Source organism: Channa argus, chromosome 14 (genome assembly GCF_033026475.1).
Source record: "Channa argus isolate prfri chromosome 14, Channa argus male v1.0, whole genome shotgun sequence".
NCBI lineage: Eukaryota > Metazoa > Chordata > Actinopteri > Anabantiformes > Channidae > Channa > Channa argus.
Window position 1 is genome coordinate 5,586,154 of NC_090210.1, and position 11,405 is coordinate 5,597,558.

The window sequence follows — 11,405 nt, forward strand, 5'->3', positions numbered from 1 at the left end:
ATCAGTGGTTTTTATTATGTTTTTGCCTTCTTTCCTGTATGCACTTCATGTTATTAAAGCAGGATTTTGGCAGAGCTATCACTGGCCCAAAGCAGTAATTACGATGGGTTTGCATAACTGCCTCTGACTCACTCGCTTCGGAAATGTTATTACAAATGTCTGTCGCATTCGGGGCACACAGGGAGCTTCTTGTGAATCCTGTGTCTTTGCTCAGGCCATTCCAGTGACACTCAGCTCATATCCCAACAGCATCCTGGGGCGCAAGACCAGATGTGCTGTACAGTGCGAGGAAGTGAGGAAGCGAGTATGATAAAGAGAGGTTGTAATTGACAGTGTTTTGCTTGGAGCAGCCATTTTTTCTTCACGTTATTCTCCATGTATCTCTTCATTCTTCATCTTACATACTGTATGTCCATCCAAACAAAATCATTTACTTGAAACATTGGCACTGACAGAATGACAGAAAGAAAAAAGGAGATCGTACGTTTTATATGTTTTGTAGTGAAGATATTTGGCTTGTGTCTGACTAGCTCCACTGCCCTCAGAGAAAAGAAAAAAGGCCAAAAGAAAGTATCCTGGGGTCTCAGTTTAGATGAAGTGATTCAGATATAAACTTGTCTGAAAAATGAGAAACTCACTGAAATCACTGGGGCTTCAGTAGCCTTAATTCAACTATTGATCTATTCCTCTCCTTATTTCTATCTTTTCCTCTGTTTGTCCCAACAAGCACGGATTCTTTCAGTGAATCGTCCATTTCTCCGTCCACTGGTGTGCTTGGTTAGAGCGAAGTGTTGACTTGGTGTCTTGCAGTGCACCCTGAGGGCAGTCTCCATTCAGACTTTGGTGCTAAACCTTTCTTTAGGGTCTGCAGCCTCGTGAAGGTCTAACTCTAAAGAGGTCCTCATTAATGAGCTCGTCCTCTGCAATGATACACTGCTCTGACCTCTGGAAGCATCGTACAGGAACACAGACCTGTTTATGATTATCCATGTCACGTATTTCACACATCAGTCTACAGTAAGGAAACAGCCCAAGCAAGCATTTCTGTATCTAGTTCTCCACACTTATAACTCTTTCTATCTCTCTCTTCCACCACCACCTCTTTTTGCTCTGAATCCTCTCACCCTAGGTCATTCCCAGAAAGCTCTACGGTTTCCTTTTTGGGTTTATGTGCAAATGCTCAGTTTCATATAATGAACATATTAAACTGGTGTGGCCTGACTATAAGTGACATTTACATCTCTGTCCATGCAAATGTTGCCAAGTGCCTATATAAATCTAAATGTGTTTGCCATTTTAAACAAACAGCTCTCAATTTCAATCAATCAATAAATCAATCAAGCAGTCAATCAACAAGGCACGTGACATGACCGAGACCTAAGTAGTCTTATTAGAAGAAGACACGCTTGACATATAAGCTCTGGCCTATCTTTCTTTATTCAAGCAGGGCTGTAAGAGATGAGGCGCTAAATACAATGTTGGTCGATGTATAAAAACTGTTGGGAGCTGTTGCTGAGACATGGGCAGAGACTGTATGGTTTAGTTACTGACGCACTAGGTGGATAACGGGATAAAGTTACTGTAGATGGAAGGAAGAAGATCGACAAGACAGGAGCAGAATCCTGGCAGAAATGTCTCTCGCTTCACCTTCTGTTCCTCTCTTCCGTCTTCAGGGTGGAAAGATCCCAGTGAGGTGGACAGCACCGGAGGCCATAGCTTACAGAAAATTCACCTCAGCCAGTGATGTCTGGAGCTACGGCATTGTCATGTGGGAGGTGATGTCATTTGGAGAGAGGCCTTACTGGGACATGTCCAACCAGGATGTAAGTGTTTTATTGTAATCATTGCAAAAAACATGAAATCCTTATTTTAACTTTTCAAATGTGATAGATTAATTTTTGGAACAGGATGTTGCAGCATGATACACTGAGTGATCAATTAGCTATCAGTTATGGTGAAAAAGGCAGTTTTATTTGATAGGACAAGTACAAATGTGTAATTAGTTATGTCCAATAGTGCTGCATTGCGTAAACACTGAGGAAGTTCAAGCGCCTATTAAATGAGATCTTAAAATCATAAAAGAAGCATTTAAATTGGGATTTTATCTCTTTTCTCCACTTCCAAGCAATAAAAAAACACCTGTTTGAATCCAAATAAACTGCCTCATTATTAGGACGCCCATTTCCGTACAGATGTGCTTATACTCTTTTCATTCGATAGATATACAATCAAGCAAAGCTCATAAGAGGGGAAGCTGTAATAAGTCATATTTTTTATCGGCCCCCATCTCATAGCACCATCACTGAAGACGTCCTTGACTCTGACTTTGAAAGCAGACTTATTATGGGCACAGTCTCGCACTATCCCCTTTCCTTCCTGGCTGGCTTTTGAGTGCAGTGAATGATTGCTGAGAGCTCTGCTTTGTTCCCCATGTCCGTTTGGATAAGGTCCACACACCGAGACTCCCAACAAACACACACACACACACACACACACACACAACCATTGGATATAGTCCCATACTATGAGGTCTCTCTCACCCTAAGCTCTCTTAGTGAGACAACTAGCCAGCCATCAGGGCTCTATGGACACCACTCCACAAGGACCGTCCAACCCAGCAGATGTTGCCTCAGTGGGCCAGCAGCAAACACTGCCTGGTGGGACTAATGCAGAGAAGAGGGCTGGCAGTGCTCAGCATGTCCGGCTGCTCAGTCCATGCACACATACACAATAAAAAACACACACACAACCGCTTCTCCATAAAAACCATTTGTCAAATTTTTGCTGAGTTGCATTCAACTCTGGGGTGGAGTGAACAACCTATGGGCCACTTCTAACTTTTAATGATGGTATCTTTCACACAAAACCCTTATCTAGCAACCATGCATTTTTTAAAAAAAGATTACATCTACAGACAGTATGAATATGTGGGTAGAGTGAGAGTTAGGTCCAAGGTGCAAAAAGCAGCTCTTTGTATTATTTAAAGTGGTTTGTAGATGCTGAATAAGCCTGTTCTACTCTAATATATTTTAATTTGACTTCATAGTTTGTATATTTATTTCAAACTGAATATCATATCTAACAAATAAAGTGTAGTACGAGTAGAATTTTAGGTAACTCACTTCTGCTTTGAATCTCCAAATCTGCCTCAAGTTCCAGACAAACTTGCAACATCTAACTCTTGAATCTAACTCTGATTACTCTGAAACTCTCACTGTTAGCTTCCCTCTGACGAGCCAGAATAGCCTGCACAGCCTCGAAGGGAAATGTGGCATGAGGCCGAACTTCAGAGCTAATCATATGCAATCTACCCACTCCCCAGTGACGTCTTTCTGCAATGACACTGTCTCTGCTCCCCTTTTCTTGTCCTCGAGGAGTGACATGTGATTGGCTAGAGTCAAGAGGAGGGGCACATCACCCTCAATGCTAGCTGTCACTTCAGTGACCAGAGGGATGTGCCTATATATGGGCAGGGATGGAAAGCTGGCTGTAATGCTGTTGAAGCAGGACTGAGCGTCTTAATGAGCGTGGACATGCTACATGTCATCAGTCATGGCTCATTGAAGTATTTTGCTTATTGAAGTACACTATTAACATGCAGCCAGCTGGTAGAAAAACAATGTAATTCAGTTTTTACTTTTACTTTTTGTACCATTTAAGTGTAGTATATAGAATTACCCATTAGCTTGCTTTCTGTACAGATGATGCCTCCACTGAGCCCCTCCCAATGTTTCTCCCATAGGTAATTAATGCCATTGAGCAGGACTACCGCCTACCTCCGCCCATGGACTGCCCCAGTGCACTGCACCAGTTGATGCTGGACTGTTGGCAGAAAGACCGCAATGTACGACCACGCTTCACTGACATTGTCAGCACTCTGGACAAGATGATCCGTAACCCTACCAGCCTCAAAGCTGTAGCTAACATCCCTGCAGTGTAAGTGTTTTCATCTGTTCATTTCTACTGTATTTATGCTACCTGCACATATTAATCCATCATGCACATACTTAATTTTGATATCCTCTCATGCCCTGACTGCACACTGGCTTTCCAAAGTCACCTTTTTCAACTTTTTTTGGTGTTGTATTGTTTTTACCTCATAATTCTAAACTAAAAGCTTTCAAACTTATTTATATACATATTCTGAATACTTATTCATAGGTTTTTAGACGTACTGCACTGAAAAAGTTGTAGCGCCGACTTGTTTTGAACCCTACTGGGGACAATTCTTTGCCAGTTTGCCAACTTGCCATGGACAATTTCTTTCACCATTCTTCGAAGATCCTCTCAAGCTCAGCCAGATTGGATGTGGACTGTCTGTGAACTGTGGGCTTCAGGTTTCTTCACAGATTTTCCATTCCGATTTCCAGGCTTTGGCTCTGCCACTGAAGGTCATTCAGAGACTTCTTCCAAAGCCACTTGTTTGGCTGTGTGCTTTGGGCTGCTGCCATGTGGAATGGAACGTTTGGCCCTGTGTAAATTGATTTTGTGCAACAGAACATGTTATAATTATAACCAGTTTCCTAATATCTGCCTCTGAGAAGCATCTCCACAGCATGCTATATTGAGTATAATAGGCATACTAGGGATAGATCACAGGGATATTATTGACAATTATAAACGAGTGGAAGCTATATTCTTGCCTGCTGCAGAACTTGGCTTTCAGGCCAAGGAGTGAAGGTTTTCTCCCATGATAAAAGATCCTTTTTAAAAAAAAAATAAAATTCCCTTTAAATGTTTTATTATTAATTGACAGGCAGGCAGTAAATGAGATATATAAAACCACAACATGCAGTAAAAAGAAAAAAGTATTAAGAATACTTTCCAAAGCCAATAATCATATTCTGCACACGCCTTCTCCATCTTGCATCCGCTCACACACACACACCCACGCAAACACCTTTTCTCCTTCTCTTTAAATCCCCCTTGCTGAATATTGCAAAGTATTGCTCTATATCTCTTCTTACTTCTCTCTTTCTTTCTCTCTCTCTCTCCCTCCCCCTCTCCTCCAGGCCTTCTCAGCCACTGTTGGACAGATCCATACCTGACTTCAACACCTTCAGCTCAGTGGAGGACTGGCTTGCTGCCATCAAGATGAGCCAGTACAGAGACAACTTCCTCAACTCAGGCTTTACGTCCCTGCAGCTGGTAGCTCAGATGACCTCAGAGTGAGTTCACCTGCTTGTGCACAAATGAAGAGCTCCAAACCCATATGGCACTTGATCGGCACACTTGTATAAAATGGCTCAATGTCAAGTGCATTTATTTTTAGCATGAATGTGCCCAATGACTCAAGGGTTTAAATGACTGCATCAAAGTAAAGTCAGTGTGCATAAAAATATAACTAACTATAACAGAAAATACCAGTGATTTTGGTAAAGAATATTTCCATCTGTGCCATTCAAGTAATAAGATATAATAATTGACCATTCTCTATGAATAGTTTTCCAAATTGGATGTGGATATAAATCTTTAAATACACATTTTAGTAGGCACATTTATTCACTGCTGTTTATCCGCAGTATTTCAAATCTTGGGTCATGACAGCATTTCTTGTACTTGTAGTACCCAATGATGCAAATATTACACTTCATTTATATTAATTAACAATGTTGCTTGGTCTACAAATTTATGTGAAAATGTAAAATTATTCTAACATTTTTTATTAAATATGTATGCTTGGGGCTTGATGGCATTTATGCACTCTCTTTGCAATGCAAAGCAACATCTTCTCTGGGGTGATAGATTTTTCACTTCATTGCTACTAGTTTTCCATCCTGAAATTGTGCCTATGTAGTGATGTTAGCACTGTAAATGCACCAGAAAATGATCTTTTTTTTTTTGACCGTATAATCACTTCATACTCAAATGATCCATCCCATCTTCAGGATGATGGAAATCCTTTCATCTGTTGCTTCAAAATATGTTCTTGCCTTTCGATTTTCTTTCACTTTAGGGACTTGCTGAGAATAGGAGTGACCCTAGCAGGCCACCAGAAGAAGATCCTCAGTAACATCCAGTCCATGAGGGTGCAGATGAGCCAGTCACCTACGACAATGGCATGACTACAGGGGGCGCTGTGCCAAGGAACGGGCAGCATTCGTAGGACCACCAAAAATTGCAGCCCTCGAATGACCCCCGATCCATCGGAACGCGCCAGAGTCGAGACTATTGTCTTAATCTAATCCACTACTACGGCAAAAGGAGACCAGGGTCTACACTACTACTTGGGTAACAACTATCACACTTCAAGCAATCCATGACAGGAGTTCAGGGTCCAGACTGTTTATACTGTTTCTCCATTTATCCACAAGAGGAAGACGGACATCACTTGATGTGGTTATGAACTGCCATTCATGTCATTAAAAATAACTCCCAACAATGAATCACAGACACAGGGGGTGTGTCATGGTTTCAGACTATGTGCTAAAATGAGTGATATTGTACTAATATATTACTATCTGGACTAAAAGATGTTAAAATTGTAAAGAGAAGTGTGAGCCACTTAGAAACAACTTGTGACCTGTGATTTTACCCATAATGTCGTCAGTGTGTGCAATGAAGATGCCTTGGCCTGGCCAGAAATAGGTCGCAGATGAAAAAAGCAATTACCAGTAGGAATAATTATGAGGAGATGAATACAGGGATGTACAGCGGAGTACCATTTTCACATCATCTTTTGCTGGTTTGAACATTTTGACAAAACGTATTGTAAAGAAATAATTATTAGCTTAGTTCTATTTTTGTCTTCTATCATTTGTTTGTTAATTTGTTTTTATCACTAGGCTATAGCAAGATGCCACACATTCGTATTTTCACTTTAACACTACCTGTGGAGTTCTGGGTGAAAGGCCTTGCCAAAAGTACTTCTTAGCCAGCCCCACGCAGATACAGAGAATATAAATATGTTTATCTCTTGCTAAATATGATTATATCTTTCATAATAAACCTTCATATTGAAGGTGAAATGTATGGATATGAATGTACAGAACTCTCTGCTTGCATTTTTGGCAAAGACATGTTGTGGACTGGATTGTGAAAGACACGCAATGTGAAGATTCCTGCGGTGCCCTGGTTCCCTTTGGACGACGGTAAAACGGACACTGGCTTTTGTGTCTCCCTGTTCCAGGTGCACATGGACAATACTGACTGAGTTTTAACCTGAGGAATATATAAAAGGAATCATAGGTGAAGAATTGGTATTGTAGATCTATATACAAATTGCTGTAGGATTTAAATAATTGATCACATATCCATTTATTGGAGATCATGTTAAATGTGGGTGTACACATGCTGTCTCTTGCTGGTGAGCACTTACTTGTACAGATATGTTTTATGTTCTATTTTCTTTTTGATCCGTTGTTGTTTGTGTTGGGAATGCTCAGCACCATCCAGACGGGAAAGAAAACTCCACAACTTGGCCAGCTCAAATCCATGGTAAGTACCTGCTAATCACACAGGAACAACCTTACTGAACATCAACTCCTTCTGTATCTGGTTGATTTTATTCCAGGCAAATCCAGGTAGTCTTTCTCATGAGTGCTCCGAATATCTCGGCCAAATCGAGATTTCCCGAAAGTTTGAAATACATGGGAGCGTAGCAAATCGAGGCTCTGGAAATCAGAGTGAATCAGCATCACTTCTTTACACAGTGAAAATGAACATCTGGGCTGCAGTTTGCTAACAGATGCACGATGCCATTCTGATGAACACACAGACTTAAACAGCCCTCATGGGCACACTGCTTACAGTGGAGCACAGCCTCCCATAGACCGTTGTTGTTAAACTGCTAAGTATATCAAAACACTCTCACTATATGCTCACTATATGCATTTCTGCTCAACCTGCCTACACATACGGATGGGGTAGGCAGGTTGAGCAGAAATGCAGTGGTACCAAAGATCATGTCGTGCACACTGTACTGTATAGGAATTGCTCAATAATTCTTATCTGCAGGAAATGGTGTTTTGCAATGTACTCTTTGGTAATATTGGATTGGATTGCCAGCTAGTCTACATTATTCCCAATGGAGACAATTTGTGACTGTCTAGGAAAAGACACGGCAAAATATTTTGGAATACATCTTAAAGAACAGTGCGCAGTTGCTGGTTGCCTGCTTCAGGCTCAGGATTTTGGAATGCAAAGAAGTAGTATAATATTTTAGAAATCAAGTTAAGCTGTTACAACAGTGGCCTTTAAAACTAAGATCAAACTGGCCTGAATATTCCTTTGGCAATATCCCTTTACAGTGTTACACAGCCCTCATGTTGAAGTCGCAACATTGAGGCTGTAGCAAGGCAACTGGTCCAGCCTCTGACAGTCTTCGCCCTGAAGCCTACCCCTTTGCTTCTTCACTAGCACCCATAAGGGCCTGATCTTACAGAACCCAGTGAGGCAGCAAAAGAGCATGAGCTTCTCTAGTATCAATTCTTTATAGTAGCTGTGACCCTGATGAAATCCCTTTTGGCTCTATTTGAAGAGACATGAGTGACGACGGTTCTAACCACCTTGCATCCAAAATTAGAAATTGATGGCAGGCCCATTAGCAGATTATTAAGTATACTCACCCCCCTTCAAGTCATCCTCCTCCTCTGTCTGTCCTGCCCTCTCTCCGTGGCTACTTCCGCTGGCTGGCAGATCTCCAGCTCGTTTATCCTGCGGATAATCAAGCTGTCCTGGGCCAGGGCTGGTCTGGTCTGAGAAATGGTTGGCCCCATGCTCCAGTGGGCCCAGACAGGGGTGCAAACACCTGCTGGGACCCACATCTGACAGGAATCTGATCAGCCAGGGAGGGAGACCGATGAGGCAGTCAAAAAACAAACACATGCACACATACACACACATCGAAGAACCCTCAATTATGTTATTCCCGCGTCTGGTTTTCAGCCTGATGCTTAATGAAGAGAAAGTGGGCTGAGACCCAACCGAGTGTGTGCATATGTGATGGAAAGAGGGGGATGAGTCAATTTACAGGAGGGTGGGGTTGCTGGGCAGAAGTAGTGTAAAGACGACATGGTAAGATGAAAGCCAATGAGTTAGTTCATCAAAGTGAATCAGGCCCTTTCATTTTGCAATGGGGTTTATGTGGCAACATCTCTTTCATTACATAAATGTTAATTTTATTGGTTCAGTTTGGTTATGAAAGATACTGTGATCAAGCAACTGGTTTGCCTGATGTGCAAAATCAATTGCCTTTTATTTTCAATTCTCCAAGTCATTGAATCACTAAGTATTCCTAAATATAATCACATGCTCCTTGAGATTGGCATAAATCCCTTCTACTGAAGCCAATGATTCAATTTGAATGCATTAGTCCTCCATTGAGCTCAGTCTCATGTATTTGTTTTTCAACCCAAGAACTTGTGAATGAGATGATAGAATGTACTCATTATACATCAGTGTAATTTTTTTCCTATTGGCTCTGTTTGTCTTACTAAATATCTGACTATAATGACACTCCAGGGGTGATGAATGGAGAGGCGGTTAGCCATCCCTCTCTGAAAGCCATTTCATATGGAAGCCATTCATCACACAGTGATACAAAGCACAAGAACAGAGCTTGTTAAGTGTTTCATGGTGCTGTAACTGTCTGAGAAGTGACCAACGATCCCTTAGCTGATTTCATGTCTGTCATTTATAGGTCAGAACAGTGGAAGCAGTGTTCACCTGAAAATGTCCAAAACTAGACTTATTAAACTACACTATTCTTTTTTTTTTTCAGACTGTGGACTCAAAAGATTTACGCACACATAAACCACCAAAAACACAGCTCTTTGTGTCCACACATTCTTGTGCACACAAACACACTGTGAACACTCAGAAGGGTTGTTGTCGGCAGCCAACAAGGACAAAGACCCGATGTAATCGGACCTTTCGGGGATACCGGTAACAACCTTCCTCTATGGTACACGATGGATGGCGGCACGGAAAATGAGCATGCATGTCATAGTTTGTTTATGTGTGTGTGTGTCTGAGAGCGGCTGAATGTATGTGGGTGTTCATAGCGGGCAAATTTGAGTGTAAAGACATTTATGTGTGCACAGGTACATTGTTTAAGAGCGTGAACGGTTTTCATTGTTTTGGTTCTGTATAGCTACCACTTGTAAATTGTGACAAGTATGTGTCAAGAGTTTGTAAGCTGTAACTTTCTGAGAACTATTGTACTAAAATGCACTCAATAAACGCCTTGGAAAACAAGTCAATCACTTTATGGTCTGTGACTCGGGAGGCGATAATTCTGTCTTCATTAATGGTGAGTCAAGAAAGCAGAGAGGAAGGGTTATTATCTGGTAACAGGTACTGTCAGTACTGTGCGTAAATATGACATTTAATGCTTGGTTTTCTAATGGCTAAGGAAATAAACAGCTTTTTGTCACCACCGGTCTTGCTGGCAGCCCATGTTAAAAGCCATCAGCCCCTAATAAATGAGCCATCATAGCACACAAACCCAAAAAAAAAAAATGGCTCTCCAAGAAAAGTGACAATATTTTGACAAACCAAACGCCTATCTGAGTTTTAAACACACACACTTATAAATGCACAAGCGGTTACAGCAGTCTTTGCAGTTCTGTAGACGTTCAGAGAACTTGACACACTGGAAATGTACTGAAGTGCGTCAAACATTATGAAAAATACTCAGTTTGTAAAGTTTTAGATTGTTTCAGTCATCTTTTATGAGGCTGTACGCAAAAATGTATACATTCAGTCCCAAAATTGTGAGGTGTTGTGCAAAGCTGTGTTGTGCAAAGCTTTTGACATGGTTTTAGTAAAAAGAGATTTTTTTTTATAATTAAAAGCAACTTTCACGTTGTTATAGTTGAAACACTATGGCTTGGAGCAGCGTAACGTTTTCCTGGAAAAAAGGTCATACCTGTGACAGACATGTTTTGTTTTATCAAAAAAATCTAAAGTAACAAGCCTGTATACAGCACATACAAAAGCAGGACACAGGATGTGGGAAAGCATGTCTGTACCCAGCAGTTCCCCTCACTCTGCAACTCTATTGTTATTTGTTGTTGTGTTTTAAACTGCTGAGATTTAGGAATGTAGCTGAAAAACGTCCCTGTGAAAAGGAAATAGAAACAGCCAGACAAATCCACTGGTTTGCTTATACTTTACAAGAACATTTCCTGTCAACTAAATGGTAAATGTTCTGCTTATTTAGCATTTTTATCCAAAGCACTTGTTGCTTCTCATTTACCCACACACACACAGCGATAATGATGGCTGTTATGTAAATGTCTCTCTAGGAAAAGTGACAATATTTTGACGAGCCAAACTCTTATCTAAGTTTTAAAACACACACAGACACACAAGCTGTATACATTTTGCTCCTAGCTTAGTTTAATGCAACTTAGATCATTTGTCACAAATAAAGACCGACTTTTTTCCAGTTTATCATATTA

At 41.0% G+C, this 11,405-nt stretch overlaps 1 protein-coding gene across 3 annotated transcripts in view; it reads left to right on the top strand.

Moving 5' to 3' along the window:
• LOC137098454 (ephrin type-B receptor 1-B) overlaps positions 1 to 10,197 on the top strand; it is a 146,672-nt gene extending 136,475 nt beyond the window's left edge. For 2 of the 3 annotated variants that reach the window (XM_067474691.1, XM_067474688.1), the window contains exons 13-17: positions 1,674 to 1,823; positions 3,743 to 3,936; positions 5,013 to 5,168; positions 5,957 to 7,437; positions 9,722 to 10,197. In XM_067474691.1, coding sequence (XP_067330792.1) covers positions 1,674 to 1,823; positions 3,743 to 3,936; positions 5,013 to 5,168; positions 5,957 to 6,065 — 609 coding nt within the window. In that variant the 3' untranslated portion in view covers positions 6,066 to 7,437; positions 9,722 to 10,197. The remainder of the gene's footprint in view (positions 1 to 1,673; positions 1,824 to 3,742; positions 3,937 to 5,012; positions 5,169 to 5,956; positions 7,438 to 9,721) is intronic. The other variant, XM_067474690.1, reaches the window with a different exon arrangement.
• Positions 10,198 to 11,405: the final 1,208 nt, after the last annotated feature.